This window comes from Xiphias gladius, chromosome 17 (genome assembly GCF_016859285.1).
Source record: "Xiphias gladius isolate SHS-SW01 ecotype Sanya breed wild chromosome 17, ASM1685928v1, whole genome shotgun sequence".
Lineage (NCBI taxonomy): Eukaryota > Metazoa > Chordata > Actinopteri > Istiophoriformes > Xiphiidae > Xiphias > Xiphias gladius.
Genome location: NC_053416.1, coordinates 16,430,750 through 16,448,193, shown reverse-complemented (window position 1 = coordinate 16,448,193; position 17,444 = coordinate 16,430,750). Strand labels below are relative to the sequence as shown.

General features: G+C 38.5%; 2 protein-coding genes across 2 annotated transcripts; both read right to left on the bottom strand.

Annotated features, from left to right (window-relative positions):
* Positions 1-172: 172 nt before the first annotated feature.
* prdx4 (peroxiredoxin 4) lies at positions 173-5,119 on the bottom strand. The gene is made up of 7 exons (XM_040149536.1): positions 4,747-5,119; positions 2,303-2,420; positions 2,078-2,194; positions 1,679-1,801; positions 1,205-1,335; positions 916-950; positions 173-299 (listed from the first exon to the last, which is right to left on the bottom strand). Exons 1-7 carry the CDS (start codon positions 4,961-4,963, stop codon positions 249-251), a joined length of 792 nt encoding a protein of 263 aa, XP_040005470.1. The 5' UTR covers positions 4,964-5,119; the 3' UTR covers positions 173-248.
* Positions 5,120-6,864: 1,745 nt separating this feature from the next.
* pdha1a (pyruvate dehydrogenase E1 subunit alpha 1a) lies at positions 6,865-16,707 on the bottom strand. Its single transcript, XM_040149535.1, has 11 exons — positions 16,570-16,707; positions 15,958-16,026; positions 15,688-15,861; positions 15,306-15,432; positions 15,059-15,150; positions 13,895-13,987; positions 13,323-13,478; positions 11,289-11,360; positions 11,136-11,203; positions 10,517-10,625; positions 6,865-9,309 (listed from the first exon to the last, which is right to left on the bottom strand). Exons 1-11 carry the CDS (start codon positions 16,615-16,617, stop codon positions 9,145-9,147), a joined length of 1,173 nt encoding a protein of 390 aa, XP_040005469.1. The 5' UTR covers positions 16,618-16,707; the 3' UTR covers positions 6,865-9,144.
* Positions 16,708-17,444: the final 737 nt, after the last annotated feature.

Here is a 17,444-nt window from a genome sequence, read left to right as displayed (position 1 = left end):
TATATTTCTGTCTTACTTTGTAATCAGCTGGCAGCCGCTGGGTGAATTCACAATAATGACAGCTGTTCTTTCCCAATGTGTGATGCAGGCTTTGAAACTTTCAGCGCTAAAGAAAACAAAGGTATGAACTGAGCTAAAACTGTCAGATGACGCTAAAAGACCAGTCAGACAGCATTTTATGAAAAGACCTTTAATTTGAACTTTCAGTAAGTGGTGGATTTCACAGACTGGGCAAACAGAAACGCAGATCAGTTCAATTTATCAAAATACTTCAGCTTGCCTGAAGGGTCAGGAATGATCTGTGGGAAAGAATGAACTAAATTAGTAATAAGTCATTCTTATGATAGTAAGAATTACACTAGACAATAGAAATATATTAGATTGCGCTTCAAACCAGGCTGTTATTAATGTAGATCCCTGACAACAAAACGAGTCTGCTTTTGTGTGTATCCCAATTATTGCTTAGTTTCCCACTTCAAAATGAAAAATCTGGCCCATGTTTAAAGAGCAGTATTTCCAAAATACTTTGAGGTGTGATTCCTCAGTGAACATCCCTGCTCACCAGTTTGGGCCAAGTTGAACATAATACGTTTTGCACAAACATCAGAAGTAGCTAAGTGCTGCAGCTTGACCTGAAATCTTTTTCTGTAAGGGCACAACTTATATAGTCAGGCAATGCTCAGAGTTCATTTCTCTTAATTTATTTTTTTTGAAATGTGTATGCTTTTCTTTTTTTTAAAAACAGACAGACAGCTTGTCTTTTAGACAGAGGCTGTATTCACTAGTGCTCCAGCTGGACAGAGACAGACTGATTGGCAAATTCGTGGCAACCTATCTGAGATCTTCTGTCTAATTTAGGGGAATATTAGTTAGTAACCAAGGATCCAAATGAGTCCCAGCCCCGGTGGTACTTACTGTGTCACTGCCCGGCTTCCATCCTGCTGGACACACTGTAAAAAAATGACATAATTACAGTCAGCACTTTAACAAAAAAAAACAACAACAAAAAAACAAAAAACAGAATCCACTGAAAACTGGCTATACGTTTCAAGGTGCTACTGTATTATTAGATTATAGCTATAAAAGAAAGAGGGGAAAAAAAAAAAAAAAATCAATGATTTTCAGATTTAAAAAAATAAATTAATTTGCGCATGAAAACACTACATTTCAGAAGTCAAACAAAGTGTTGTAGAGCTTCTCGTACCTTCTCCGTGCTTGTCAGTGTACTGGAAGGCCTGGACCAGCCGCAGTGTCTCATCCACAGATCTTCCTACTGGAAGATCGTTCATGGTGATCTGCCTCAGGACGCCTTTGTCATCAATGATGAAGAGTCCCCTGAGAGAGACGCGGACAAGTGAGATTCAAACATAACTTACTTTTAGTTGTTTACTGTGAACTTTATCCGTGGTTTTTAAAATGGCCAGTTAGTTATGAAGACCATTTATTCACATTGTAGAATCACTGAATGTGATTTGTATAAATTTCAAAGTGTTACAAGAGGACGCACTGATCCAAACCAAACTGTAGTTTCTTTCATACCTGCTCCTATAACTTATCGCCTACTGTTCACTCCTAAAGCAGAGTGAGCATAACAGTGTTATATAACAAGACATGATTCATTAGGTTGTTTGCTTATAAAACTTTGATAATAGCCATAAATGAAAACATTAAACTGTACCTCAATGTGTGTCCCTGGTCTTCCAGGTAGACTCCATAGTCTTTCGATATCTGGTGCGTGAGGTCAGACAAAAGAGGGATTTTCATTTGTCCAAGTCCACCCTGCTTCCTGGGTGTATTGATCCTGTTAAAAAAGAACATTTATAGTAGAGCTCTGGAACCCAAAATAATCAAACCAAAAATAAAACGCTAAAAAAAGCCTCCACTCCCCTTCACAAATAAAATGTAATACCGCCCGAACCAGTAACATTAATTTACTGAAATTCCTATGTATTTGGATCATTATTCCACTTCAGTCTGTCTACTACAGTGTCTATTATGGAACGTCTGTTATTATTAGGTTTTATCTTCAGCCGTTAAGCCTGAGAGCATGTAGATGCAATTGGGTCAGCAATCTTACCAGGCCAGATGGGTGAACTGGGAGTCCACTGAGCAGGCGACCACCTCTGTATTGATGGCGCGAAACTCATGTACACGATCGCTGAATGCAATGATCTCAGTAGGGCAGACAAATGTGCTGCAAAAGAAACAGCAAACACACTGTGAGGAACATACTCTGTCCTGCAGCAATCCTTGCAACACAAGCAAAGTGATAATGTAAGGTGTGCCACAGATTGTTACTCACAAGTCCAACGGGTAGAAGAAGAAGACAAGATATTTGCCCCTGTAGTCTGACAGCTTCAGCTCCTTGAATTCACTGTTGATGACAGCTGTTCCTTCCCAGTGTGGTGCAGGCTTTGAAACTTAAGTTGGAAGAGAAATATATATTTGATTGATAAAACCTAGAATTTTTCTTTAGTGTAACTGTAATTTGAAAACATCCATGACATGTTTTGCTACTGCAAATGATAAATGCCACATGTAGATTACAGCAGTGCTTTAGCTTTTAAGTGTGACTCTGATAATCTTCAGCATTTTTACACTTTTAGAGGTATTAATTTTACTCAAATACAGTATACGTTTTGAGGCCATAAGGCTGTTATGTATATATCCAGGGCTACAACTAATGATTTTTTTTTAAATTGTTGTTGAGTCCTCTGATTATTTTTTTGATTAATCGATTAAGTGGTGATCATGGTCATCAAGTTGCTTTGTCCAACCAACGGCCCAAAAGCCCAAAGATATTTAATTCTTAATCACATGAAATAAAGAATAGCAACAATTACCCATTTCAGAAGCTGGAACATATATACACACATATATACATACATATACATATGTGTATATGTATATAGTATAATCCTCACAGCTGCTTTAAATTACTTTTAATTTTTCACTTTACTTGTATTTCCATTATTTTAGTCTTTACAATGTCTATATTCCCATTTTGTTCTGCATTCTTATGTCTCACATTGCTATTTCCTATTCTATGTTCCGTATCTACTTTAATAACTTACTTGTTGTCCGTTATTTACTATGGATGGGCACCAGGTTATGTCTGTGAACTGCTCATCCCCTATTCCACCTCCAGACCCCTCAGATCTACTCACAAATCACTGCTCTCCGTTCCACGCACCCAGTTAAAAGCCAGAGTTGACTGAGTATTTTCGGCTGTTGGCCCTAAACTGTGCAATAGTTTGCCACTAACAATTCGATTTTCCTCCTCCACTGATATCTTTCAAACCTCTCCAAAGGCCCATCTCTTTTCTTTAGCCTGTCCTCATGAAGACATGCCTGACCACACTCTGGCTTTTACTTTTTTGTATTTTGTGCAATGCTGTTTATATTGTGATTTTATCAAGATATTCTATGTTTTTATCCTTTACTTATATCCTCATATTTATGAGGATATGTGTGTTTTTATTTGATCATTTCTGTGTTTTTGTTTGATTGTAATCATCAATCAAATAATCCCATAATTGAATCTCTCATTAAAGTATTCTGGTCAGCGTTTGTTCAGCTCTTTGTTTTATTATTTTCTTGTGCTTAATTTGCTTTGTGAAAAGTTCCTATTTTATATTTATTTTTATATTTTAAAAAAGTCGTTTTTCTCTATGTTTATATGGTTTTCTCAGTTTTATTGTACATGCTCTATACACAGTCATTTGTTACCAGGAGATGGTAAAAAATATCAACTTGGGCTGTGGGAAATTATAACAGGCCTTATTAACTAGTTTCTGGCATTTTATAGACAAAAAGATTTATCAAGTAATCAAAAAAAATAATCCGCAGCGTAACTGATGATGACAAATTTTTTTTTTTTTTTTATTGCAGCCCTATTGCAATTGTGGTTTTGAAAAATATATATTTTACTTTTCGTGACCCCTGTTCTTCTTTGCGAGTGCACTTTTCCTACATCTGACAAAATGTGTCATCATTATCTTTAGGACCTTTCTTCTCACACTGTATGCATGACATAATTTTGCAGTGTTTGTCTAAATTACAGTGGTTAACACAGTGGAACAAGCAGTGGGGGGCCAGTGGCTGCTTGTGCACAGACGCTGCAATGGTGGAGACTGTGGCAAGGGGGAAAAGTCTCCAAACTAAAGACGACACATTGCAAGCGGAGTAAAAAAAAAAAAAAAAAAGCTCTGCTAGTGAAGAGGATCGGGGGCCATAAGTATAACGACCGACTCAAACGCTTACGTTTGCTTACAAGTCTGCGTAGTGCACGGCCTCGGGCGTGACCACGTGAGCTTTATACGCGCCTCTGACAGTTTCCAGGTGTTTCTGTTATTTTGTCCAGCCCTCTAGTGTTGGTGCTTTGCCGTGCACCTTCGTGCGCCAGAGGGGCGGAGGGGGACGCAGTCCAACGAATTTCACAGAATGACGTGTCCTACCACAAAAAAAAAACCCCATCGGGTTTAAACCTAGGCCCCTGATGCGAATGCGACGCTAACCCCTTGAGCTGTCAACGGCCAGTTAACCCGCGGGACACAGCCGACGCAACGCTAACCCTTGCTGCAGACGGACCCTGTCACTCCGTGTCCGTTGCCCCGACTGCAGGATCGGCGTGCTGGGGCTGCAGCAGCTGTCGAAGAAGGGGCAGGAGAGAGGAGCCGCCGCTCACGCTTCGAACAGGCAAACGCTAACTGCCCCGCTAGGAGCGAACCGGTGGGAGAAACTCACTCTTCGCTTTGCTGAGGTGCAGGGAATGGTCGGACACGGGCACGCGGAAAGCCTCCCCGGGATAGACGTGTCCTCCCGCGTAGTTGTGGCACTGGGGGTTTCTCACATTGGCGCCGTCCTCTGCAGATGTGACTCTGGTGAGGAGCAGGAGGAGGACCGCGCTGCAAAGCGCACCGACAAGCTCTTGCCTCGGACTACTGTGGGAGAGAAACTCCATTGTGCCGACCCTGTGAGAGCACGTAGCCACTGACTGACAATGCGTTTCAGCCTTCTTGCAGGGTTTGAGGAGTCTTCTTCCTTTTCGTCCTCTTCTTCTTCATTCAGGTTTTGCAGCAGCTGGCATCCTTGTCGTTGCATTACTGCCATCTCCTGGAATTAATTGGCCCGTGATGTCCACTTTCTGCTCCACATTCTTCCCATTCAACAAGTCCCAGCTTCCACCAGTGAATAAGTAACAGGATAAATAAAATAAATAGGTGGATAAATAAATCCTAGCTTCTGTCATGTCTGTTCCCTCCACACCTCTGTGTCCTATTCTTGCATTTTTACCATCAATATATCCTCCTTCCTGATCTCTCCACTTTCTTGAAAGATAAAACCTAGTACTGCCTCAGTAGTGTTGCATCTCTTTAATTACTTTTTGTAACTTTGACAGTCTAATCTGAAATGTTGATTTAGACAACTTCTGTTCTCTCTTCACTACATGTCTCGTTTACAAGGACCAAATTTAAATAGCTTGAACCAGACATTTATTGCCATAAAATGTTTTTTTGGGGAAAGAGAAAGGGTATTCTTATACTTAACATTAACTCCCACTGTAATGGGGCTTTAATCTGGATCTGCTATGTGACTTGTAGACGCTTTCTGAAATTGTTTAGATGACCACAAGGTGAAAGGGCTGTTGCCCTGGACAAAGCAATTTATAGCTGATGAGATGGTTTTAATACAAGAGCCTCCAAAGAGTTAAACGAAATACCCGGTTTTAAGGTTAAATTGAAAATAGACCTAAAAGTTAGGGCAATGTCCCACCTTGTTTAGTGGCCCGAGCAACATGTGCAATTGGTGTAGTCAGGTGGGGAAGCTTCATTTGATGGTAAGAAAACATTTGGTTTAAACCATGTTTCGCATAAAACAATCATGTCCAAATTATGTTGAGGAATCAAATCATTTATCAGTAAGGCTGATATTTAGTTGGCCGGCAGAGTTTAATTCAATAGGGCTGAAAACACAATGAAAAAGGGGATTGTTTAACAACACAATATTCCAAGTAACACTCACTAAACGCATGCTGCGACATTCACTCTCTAATTAAGGCATGTTGGTCTGCAGAATTGTATTCAAGAGGATTGAAAATGCTTTTTTACACAGTATTGACATATCATTCTGCGTAACTCATCTGTCGCACATTTTAACAAGACTCTGACTCTACAGTCGAGGCTGCACTTTGGCACAGTGGTGAGCTAAGTGCTACCATCAGCATGCCAACCAAACCTGTGATGCTAACATGCCCACATAGACAACGCTAAAATGCTAATGTTAAGTGGCTATAATGTTCATCATTTTCACCATCTTAGTTTAAATTGTTAGCATGATAATATATGCTAATCAGCACTAAATGTAAAAAACAGTTGGGGCTCATGGGAATGTCATTAATTTTGCAGGTATTCGGTCATAAACCAAAGTAACCATAAAAGTCTAAATGTATAAAATAGTTCCAGTCCATAATGTAAATGTATAATTACTCAATAAGTGATAATCTTGAGCTGTTGGTGGTGCTCAATGAAAAGTCACCAAATTCTGCAGGATTCATCCTCTGAGAACCATGAACAGCTGCATCAGTTTTCATGACAATCCAACCTAATGGTTTTTGAGATGAGTGAAGAGAAGTGGAGGACCAACTTACTGTCATTCTACTATTAAACTCTATAAAAGTTAAAGTATTTATTACTCACTCTTGTAAAATAGATTTTTAATTTCAATGACCAAATTGCTCACACTAATTTGCAGATTTAAAAAAATCCACTAAGAATAATGTTGGCTTGATCAGAAATGTGCACTTAAATCAGGCCCACCTCACATTTTGAATCACATCAAACTCAAATTGACTTGCAAAACAGCTTTGACTATATAAGCATGACTGGTGTCTTTATTATTTTATTGAAGTTACTTGACACGGGGCTTAATATCTTCACTGAGCCATAAGAACCTTGGCTTGCATCAGCAGCAATGAAAAATAAAACAGAAAAATGCAAATATTCAGAGATCACAAAAGGGCAAGGGTGCAACCAAGAAAAAGAAAATGTATGGAGTTGTAAGCCATGCCCTATTGCATTTATAAACCAATTAGTTTCCTGAAAAAGTGATGAGCATTGACCACTATTCATTGAATTACTTTTTGAATTTGTGGACTATTTGCCCATCAGCTTTATATATACACAATGTGGATTAATCAAATACTTTAATTACAGTGGTTCACACAAAAAAAACAATGTTTCCATGTAGCGTTTCCTTGTGCCATATCCCAAACTCCATGTAACAGTTAACAACAAATACTCACACCGTAGGCTTTTTCAGTTGTATAAAGACAGGTAATGACATTTTAAGTTTTAGTCTGTCTTCTTATAAATACTTTTCACATTACAGAGAAAAGACGCTTCCCTTCTGGTGCCCTTTAAAAGGCTACAAGGATTGTTACAAAGTTTATGAATGATAATATTGAGTGAAAACTAACATGGTAACTTGCTGCTAACAGTACATGCTGATATGCAGGTTGTTTTTATTTTGCTACCTGAGATGTCAGTTTTGTCACAGGTTTGAGAACTTGATAAGACAAAAAAAAAAAAAAAAAAGACTGAAATTTAAAATGTCCATGTATCCCTGCACATATGAGCCAATACTGTGCCACTCCTGATGTGTTTATATATCAAAAAACAGCTTCGGAGTGAAACATACAAGCGGCACATAATGCTACAGATGCATTAATAACTGAACCAATTATACTTAACCTTCATCACTCCTAGATTTGGAAAACCGGAATAGTGAAGACTAGAAGTGACCGGGAGTCACAATGTTTACATTCACCACTGGTTAAGATTGTGGTCATTTTTAGTGTACATATTTAGTCTGTTAACCTTTTGACCCTTAGCAGGGTTATTCTATTCATGGCCCCTGCTAAGGGTCATTCTATAACTTAAAATATTTCAAACCTTTCTCTTGGTAATCTATACTCTCCATTACTTACAGTACTCAGAAAAAAAAAAATATGGAGACATATCAAGAATGTTGATAGTAACAACAGTCTTTAGCCTGCTGCCTTTCATGTTGTCTTTGTAACAAGGGGTTAAATAAAAATAAGAAGACAAGAGCTGATTAACTCAAATTGAATTATTTATCATGTAGACTTAAGTATGAAGGGTATAAAGCCATTTTTACAGGTCAGACAGTCTCTTCTTGAGATGAACTGGGATGGATAGACATTTGCTTAATTACACCTCAAAAATGACCCGAGATCAACATCAAACAAGTAAATTTAGATCCTGCTTAAAATATTCGCTTGGGGCCAGATTTACAAAACCTTCTGAAGTTATACAATGCTAAGTGCTTAATGTTCAGAGACCCCGATATGATTTAAATACAGTAGCCTAAGTAATTTCCCTCTAAAATTCCTTTATAACTTTTAATGCATGTACTGCATACATGAGATGAAGACTTTAAACAACACACCAATGTCACGGATGGTGATTTTAATTACTAAACATAAAATGAAAGCTCAACAATCTGGTGAGTTCACTCATAGTTCAATATTCTTATGAAAAATATATATGGGACAGAATTTCATGAGACTGTGGGAACACTGAGACAAAGAAATGGCACTTGAGGTTGTTTTGAACACCAAAACTATCTGAAGATTAACTTACTGCCGTGTCCGTCTGATTTACATTTCCCTCTGTAAGGCTTTGTGTCTATATTGATTTTTGTAATAACTTATGTAGCTATGATAACTTCCAAGACCATGGAAGCTGGAAGCATTTCAACTTTGGCAGTAAATGGCTTTTCTGAAGGGTAGAATAATGAGCCCTGATATCCTTGACTGTGTCTGTTTGCAGACATGCGAAGGAGTAATGTAAAGAGGAGGGACTAACAAGACAATTAGCACTTTAAAAAGGTTTTAACCAATAAGTGTTCTTGTCAATATCTGTTATTTTAATTCTCAGAACATCTTTGTGAATATGGCCCCTGTTGTTAAAATAAAAAGCTCTGAAATTGAATTGCTTGTTGGTGCTTTAAGCTCTTGGTCTGAGGCACTAGTTTATGGAACTTTATATGATGTGTGAGGGGTAGGGAGGTCAATATATTATAGGGTGGATGACAGGATGAAAAGAAGGGATGAAAAAAACTTTAGCTAACAGACTTCAGCTTGGCCCATGGGTTCGTGCCGCGGACCTCCACTGGTGGGTTGTTGTAAAAGATGTGGTTGCACAATTCTTCCAGTGGGGGTTCAGGATCTGTGGTGGCAAACTGAGCAGCATCTTCAATTTCCTTCCTCACCTCTACATCAATCTCCTACAGACAAAACACAGCCAAGGCAGAGAATTGCAGTCATTTGGTGTCCAACATATACAATACATATGCACAACCAGGGAAATTTGTTTGACCAAATGTTCTGTTAAATTTGTACAAATAAACAAATAAAATTATGTATATCTTTTTTGTACATTAAAATTAGAAAATATATGTTGAGGAATATTTTTATTAGATCTTGATCACTGAGGGACCTGTAGCAGACAACATACATACAGTACATAAAGTATATAGAAGACAAATGTGTTTCACAAAAGAGAGATCTTGAGTTTTTTTGCCATTTTCTTATTTAAGTGTAAACTAAAAACACTAAAAAACTGTGGACGTAAAACTACAGTCCTGTCCTCTGTGTTCGCTTCAGGCCAAATTGTCCTCTACAGTATTTGTGGTGTGGTGAGTTCAGCTGAGCTCATAGGGAGGGACGAGACAGAAGCTAAATCCAGTGAGACCAGCACTCTCTTGCGCTTAAATAATCCACTGGAGGTTTGTGTACGACCTCTTACACAATAACCCTTACCTCAAGAGAGGACAGCAGCAGAAATCATGTGCTGTTTTTCAGCTCCATGTTGTCATTTTTTAAAATGCAAAACTGTCACAAACTTGTGATTATTCCCTAATCACAACTAGTGATCCAAACAGCTGTAGGCATGGTATTGTGCACTTGGTGATTAAACCATTTTGTGAGTGTCACCTAAAGTATTTTTTGGATTATGACAATAAAACTCCTTCAGATCCTTCAAGAACAATTTTAAATGCACACCAATTACCTTATCATTTACGAATACATGTTGTTGTCATAAATGTTTTTTACGGCATTTTATCAGCAAGCAATTCTATTAGCAAGCAGTTTACAAATAATATTATTTGTCTCGTGTTTCTAGCACACAAGTTTAAATTTGCATGTTTCCCCTTACCTAAAATATGCAGCTCACTTCTTCACATTATATTTACATACCTGACTCAAAAACTGACTATAAAACTGAATTTATAAAAATTAAATTTCATAATTTCATAAACTGAATTTATTTCTATATATTGTATTGCTTTTGTTTTCTAGTTGGATTATATGTAGATGTTTTACACTTATGCCTTGTTATTAATAATAGCTGGATTCGTGATGCCCGCAGAAGGTTTGTTCAATTAGTTGTTTTTTTTCCCCTCTCATTTTACAAATACTATTTTTTCCTACCTTGAGCTCCTCCACGCTGGCCATGTTGTTGCTGAGCATGCGGTCCTTAAGCAGGGAGATGGGGTCGCTCTTACTGCGGACCTCCTGGATCTCCTCACGTGTGCGGTAGCTGAAAGGGGAGAGATTGGTGCAGGGATGTTGTAGGGATGCACTAATACAATCATTTTAAAAGTAAGTATTGGAAAATCTTGATTGCCCGCATTGCTTTTACTGACCACTTTGCTGTGATTTCTGGCTTGTTTACATTTCTCATCACAACTATGAGAAATTCTTCCAGTATCACTTTAAGCAAGTCTTCTATAGCCAATACCAATATTAATGTTTGTGTTCAGTTCATCCCTACGCTGTGGTCAGGGCATTGCAAGGCCACTACACTGGGAAGGAGAATACACAAAGACTACAGAGGCAGAAGCAAGGGGTAGCAGCACAGTGAGGATAAGATTTGTAAGTCAGATTAATATTGTTAATTTCTAAAGTAATGTACGACACAATACATACAGACTGTTTTTAAACGTGCTTTAAAGATAATCAAGACAGAGCAATGGCAATTAGTTACAGCAAAGATTTAAATTTTGACAAATTTAGGTTTACAAAAAGGTCAGGAAATGTGATCATTTACCTGACACCAGGATCACTCATACTGTGTCCGTGATAGCGGTATGTCTGAAGTTCCATGAGAATGGGACCCTGTGGAGAAGTAGGTCAAAAATAATTTAGCTGAGAAATTAAAGTCATATTTCCTGCTCAATATAATGCAGTATTTTTAACTTACCTTTCCAGATCGGCAGTGATCAGCTGCAAACCTGGTTGCTTCCCGAACACACAGGATATCCATCCCATCCACCTGAACACAAAAAATCCCAATTTTCATTCAATTACTATGTGCACTTCTCTGGAAATATATTACAGTAATTTATACCAAAATCATCTGCAAAAGAAAAATACTACTCACTAACACTTTATCAAGTTTCATGTCACATGTCCACTAGGAGGATGTACGGCCACTGTATATACAGGGTACTGTATTGGACAGTGGTACCATAAAGTATTGAGACCCCTTCACTTTTTGCACATTATATTGTGATGCTGATTTAACTTCAAATTGTTAAAATACTAATTTTTTGCCCTTCAATCTACATGCAATACTCCATAATGTGAAAACAAGCCCTTGGAAATTTTTGCAAATTTATGAAAAATCAAAAACTGAAATCTCTCATTTAGAAACGTATTCAGACCCTTAATTCGGTACTTTGTGGAGGCCCCTGTTGCACTTCTAGGCTTTTTGATAAGTCTCTACAAACTTTGCACACCTGCAGTTTTCCCATTCTTCTTGGCAGAATCATCAGAACTGCCAACTTCAGGCCAGATATTCTATGGGGTTTAAGTCCAGGCTTCGGCTGGGTCACTGAGGGACAGTCAGAGACTTGTCCCGAAGCCACTCCAGTCTTGTCTTGGCTGTATGCTTTGTGTTATTGTTGTGCTGAAAGGTGAACGCTTGGCCCAGCCTCAGGTTGCGCGCGCTCTGGAGCGGGTTTTTTCCAAGTTACTCTCTGTATTTGGCTGCATTAATCCCTCCCTCAATTCTGACCAGTCTCCCTGTCCCTACAGCTGAGAAGCACCTGCACGGCATGATGCTGCCACCACCACGCTTCACTGTAGGGATGGTCTGGTGATGAGCAGTGCCTGGTGTTCGCCAGACATAGTGTTTGACTTCGGCCCAAAGGGTTCAGTTTTTGTCCTATTAGACCAGACATTCTTTTTTCTCATGCTCTCAGAGCAGGGTATTCCAGAGGAATACCCTCTGGCCAACTCCAAGTGGGCAGTCCTGTGCCTTTTACTCAAAGTGGTTTCTGTCCAGTCCCTGTACCATAAAGGTCTCATTTATGGAGGGCTGTTGAGATGGTATTCCTTCTGGTAGGTTCTCCCCTCTCTGCAGAGGACTTCTGAAGTTCTGTTAGAGTGGCTGCTCGGTTCTTGGTCACCTCCCTGACCAAGGTCCTTCTTGTCCAGTTAGTCAGTCTGGCCAGATGGCCAACTCTAGGAAGAGTCCTGGTGGTTCCAAACGTCTTCCATTTCACAATTACTGAAACCACTGAGCTCCTGGGAACACTCAAAGCTTTAGAAATTATTTTATACTCTTGCCCTGATCTTTGCCTCGCCATAGTTTTATCTCAGAGGTCTACAGAGAGTTCCTTGGATTTCATGGCTTGGTTTTTGTCCTGACATACAGTGTGAACTGTGTGATCTTTTATACACAGGTGTGTGCCTTTCTAAACTATGTCCAATCAATTTAGTTTCAGGTGGACTCCAAATCAAGTTCTAGACACAAGGATCAAGGATAACTGAAGCAAACAGGATGCACCTGACCATAATTTGGCGTGGCACAGAAAGGGTCTGAATGCTTTTGTAAATAGGAAACTTCAGTTTTTGATTTTTAATACATTTGCAAGAATTTCTAAAAAAATGTCTTCACTTTGTCATTATGGATTATTTAGTGTAAATTAATGGGCAAAAATGTCAAGCTTATCCATTTAAAATTAAATCTACAAGACAATTTAGTGTTCAAAAAGTGAAAAGACATGGAAGTTTTGAGTTGTACTAAGTATCCATTATATTACATTACAGTCATTTGGCAGACACTTCTCTCCAGAGCAATGATATGACGTTATCGCCATTAATATCTTATTCAACTCGCCAAACTAACACTTGGCTGTGATAAAATACATAACTAATGTATATGAACTATTCTGTATGGTCAGTTTTATCAGTGGAGAAAAAGGTTCAAAGAAATGAGTGAGAAAAGTACCCGGAGACCAGGAATGAAGTCTCCTCTCTTGAAGTAGTCTGTGCTGGCTGCAGCTCGCTCCACTGACGTGCCCATGCCATACCTGTTGTTCTCACAGATAAAGATGATGGGCAACTTCCAAAGTGCTGCCATATTGTAGGTTTCAAAGATCTGACCCTGTGAAGTATGCAAAGGATTTTTTTGTTAATGTAGAATAAAGATATAATTTTTTCAAGTTCTTAATGGTTTACATTAGATGTACATGGCAAAGTAGATATTTTAAAGTCTGTTTATATAGACAGGTTAATTTAGTTTTTTGGAGAGTGGTGCCATTTTCCCTCCAAACGGCAACACACAGCACTTCCACAGGAAATTTTTTTGCACTAAAAACATCCCATTGTTAACAAAGGGGCAGCGCAGTGGCCAGGTTCAAATCCACAGTAAATGAGGGCTAATATGGGCTCTAACTCCTTGCAACAGTGAACAAGATAAGCAGGTTGGAAAAGATACTGACTTTTGAATAAAGCTGCTATTGATCCAAACCAGTAATTGAACAAAGCGAGAATAAAACCACAGTGATTTCTGTGCCATACCTGGTTGGCAGCACCGTCACCGTAGAGACAGACACACAGTTCCTTGTTGCCCTGATATTTGCAGGCCAGAGCCAAGCCAGCACCAAGGGGAACCTGAGGAGAATCAAGATAATTCTGGGGTTACATTATATTGACCGTAAAATATAAAGCAGTCATTTAAACAATGTGACAAGGATCCGCTTCGTGCAACACTGTTACAGAGTGTCTTATGATGATGCAAACATCACACATTTTTCAGTGTGTTGATTAGCCCAGATGGTGTAATCCTTCCACATACATTAAAACACGAAACACATAAAAACAAGGTTATAGTTACAGGGTTTTCACATAACAGCAGCATCATACAGAATAATGTGGCTGGTAATTTTTGGTGTAAATAAATCCTTTTTTGTACAAAGCCAATTTCATCTTTCACGTGACTTGCCTGTATGTGTTAATTTGACAGTCATTACTAACCCTGAGTTTTGATGTCTTATTACAGGTTAATGCTAACCACGGAAAAGAAGTTTTGGCTCCTTTTTTCTCTTTTTGTAAATGTAATATTTATTTATTTTGTGGATACCTTGCTAGGTTAGTCCAGCCAAGTTTGCCACCTTACTGTGGCAAATAATAGTTTCCCTGTCCTATCCTGCCTCAGTTCCCTGAACCCCCTTTTAAAATTTGTTTGACACTAATGTAATGTCATTAGTCTGGTTGGTGCCTCGGCTTCAGTGGCAACCTACTGCATCAGAAAACATATCAAGAATTTCTGGAAACTGGCCATTTTGTTCTTCTTTGTTTTATACCATAATATTTCTAGCAAAACTGAGGAACCCGTGGCACCACTCAGGCCAAATAAAGATGTTTGTAACGAATGTCACATTACTTTAGTTACATTGTATTTCCACAATATCAGTAAACAACTATCAAACAAGACCCACTTATTATATCTGTGTTCACAGTCACTTACCACATATTCATCAAACTGATAACATACTAGTAGTACATTTAGATTTATGTTTACACTCAATTCACAACATGGGAGTCAGTGGTTTTCAATTATTGCTCCTTTCTAAAATAGCTTACAAGGTAGCTGAATCGTCAGTTCAGAGACACCAAGGGACAAGAAACACAAAATAAAAAAACAGCTGACAAGTTTGGCATCAAACACCCTGCAAGATATACCTGAGCTCCAACAATTCCGTTTCCTCCGTAGAAATTTTTGCAGTACATGTGCATAGACCCTCCTTTGCCCTTTGCAATACCTCCTTTTCTCCCTGTATTTTAAAAACAAAAACACCAGGGGGTAGGAAAGTTTAGGTGAAAGAAAAACAGGAGAGCAATTTGTATATTAAACTCAAACGAGATTGGATTTCAAATTTGTCTGGTGACTGAAAATGTCTCAGATTTTGTCTTAGCATTGCAGACTCACCGGTGAGCTCAGCCATGATCTCCTTCACGGTCCCCCCTCTCGTGTAAGTGTAGCCGTGGGCGCGGTACGCAGTGATCAGGTGGTCTGTCAAATTAATTGCTGCTTCAATACCAACTGCGCAAGCTTCCTATGAGAAGAAAACAAACAGCTTTACATGTTGTCTGTGGGCTTTCCATTCCTGCATTTTCTTTTTAAATAATAATCATCTGTGTGAATCTGTTTTAAGGTAACATGCGATATCTGGTTGTATTGATATAAGTATCTTGCTGGAGTTTCCACATCTCATAGTGTCAAACATAAATCATTACTCTAACACTGGGATGAAACTCTCAATACATACTTTATTTTTTTATAGATTGGAGAAAAATATAGTTCACTCAACCTGGCCATCATACAAGTGGCAAAATCCTCTGATGATCTTCTGCTTATACAGCTGATCTGCCTTCAGCTCCATACGCCTCATTGTCTGCATGGTGCGATAGTACTGCAGACCCTCGTCACGAGTCATAACCACCTGAGTGGCCGGGGCCTCATCCAACTTGTGGATATCACATTTCTGGAGGCAAGGAAAAACCCACAATAACTCACAACACAAACTGCCATGTCCATTGATCACTTTAGTAGAAAATACAACTTAGTGTTTGAAGCCTACCTTTATTTCAAAGGTAGCCTGGCTTGTGAAGTCAGCATATGTGCGTGCTGACATGACCATTGCAGCACCCTGACGTGGGAGAGAAGATGATTTTTTAAAAATTACAAGTTAAAAAAGTTTTTAAATCTGCTAAGGTTTGAAATTTCTAAGTAAGCAAGCAAGTTTCGTTACCAATACTAAAACAATATGTTTTCTTATATTTTTTACTTTAAAATAAGCAAGGAGTTTTCATATATTAAATATTGTCTAAACACAAGCAGTTGTACTAGAATTTTGTTAAATTAATAGTAAATAGTCTTTGTCAAAATAATTATTTAATTTAGGAAACATCTGTTCAAACATTAAGAATATAAAATTATGAGACAAAAGTTAAGCTACGTCTATTTAAGAAAAATTTAAGAGGACTGGGCCTTTACTGCCCAGCACACTAAAGCTGTCATGAAGATTTTTGTGTTGAGTTTTCGGTGTTAGCCAAACAAGCTATCATTCGGCCTCACAAGGTCAGAACAGCGATGACTGTCTTGTTTTGGGTAAACACTGGAGGATTTGGAGGAAGACTGTAATGCGGTGTTTGCCTATGGCAGTCCATAGTCCAAAGCTTTGTGTACTTACATTTCTAGGAGCGCAAGCTCTCAGCACATTGGAGATATTGGTCAGCATCTTTCCTGGGCTAGCTCACCACAGTTCCGCAAGGCACAGCTGCGTCCTTCTGTCAGACTCTGTCCTTCCGGCTCCGCTTACTCTTCTTCTCTGTCGTCAATAACGGCAGGAAAAACCGCTGCTGCCAACTCTTCGTCTTTCGTCTAATTGTGACAACACATGTATGAAAGAATAATTCGTTTCTTTAAAAATTAGATTAAACAAATACATAAACAATGCCGGTTGTGGTTTTAGGTCCTTTCACTATAATAATAATAATAATAATAATAATAATAATAATACGCCTTTTTTATTCAAATAAAATGTTACTCTTTTTTGACCTAATTAATAACCAATATTTACAAAAGTATTGAGGTAGTAATGCTTTCATTTGCACAAACTGAGCTTACACATTTGGTAAAGGTGACAAAACACAGAAATGACCATGAAGCATTGTTATTCCATCTCATAAGGAAAGATTGTGTTATATGGGCTATATATGAACAAATATATTTACGTTTTGTTTATCAAAAAGTCATTCACTGACAAAAAATAATGTACACCATGTTTTCCTACACTGTGGCTTTACTTATGTTTGGGGTCAGTTATAGACCTCAGAGAGGCCAAACTCCCTGCAGGCCTGTTATGAACAAACTGTTTTAACACTCAGATGACATCAATCCTAATAGACCTCTTTGGAATTAGGTAGGGGTAGCACTCTGTAAAAACTACTGTCAGCATCAATCACAGATCAAATGGAACATATGAAAATCCATTGTATTTTACCACGTATTAAAGTTGAGGTCTCTGACACCCCAAACAGATGCAATGCTCAACTTTCAGCTGAC

Coding starts and splice junctions, on each gene's coding strand:
- pdha1a (XM_040149535.1), bottom strand. CDS start 16,617: ATGCTGACCAATATCTCCAATGTGCTGAGAGCTTGCGCTCCTAGAAAT. Junction 15,433..15,687: donor GCCACTTGTATGATGGCCAG/GTTGAGTGAACT, acceptor TTCTTCTCATAG/GAAGCTTGCGCAGTTGGTAT. Junction 11,361..13,322: donor ACTTCATTCCTGGTCTCCGG/GTACTTTTCTCA, acceptor TTTTGTGTTCAG/GTGGATGGGATGGATATCCT.
- prdx4 (XM_040149536.1), bottom strand. CDS start 4,963: ATGGAGTTTCTCTCCCACAGTAGTCCGAGGCAAGAGCTTGTCGGTGCG. Junction 951..1,204: donor CACTGACAAGCACGGAGAAG/GTACGAGAAGCT, acceptor ATTTTTTTACAG/TGTGTCCAGCAGGATGGAAG. Junction 300..915: donor GGAAGCCGGGCAGTGACACA/GTAAGTACCACC, acceptor TCTTTCCCACAG/ATCATTCCTGACCCTTCAGG.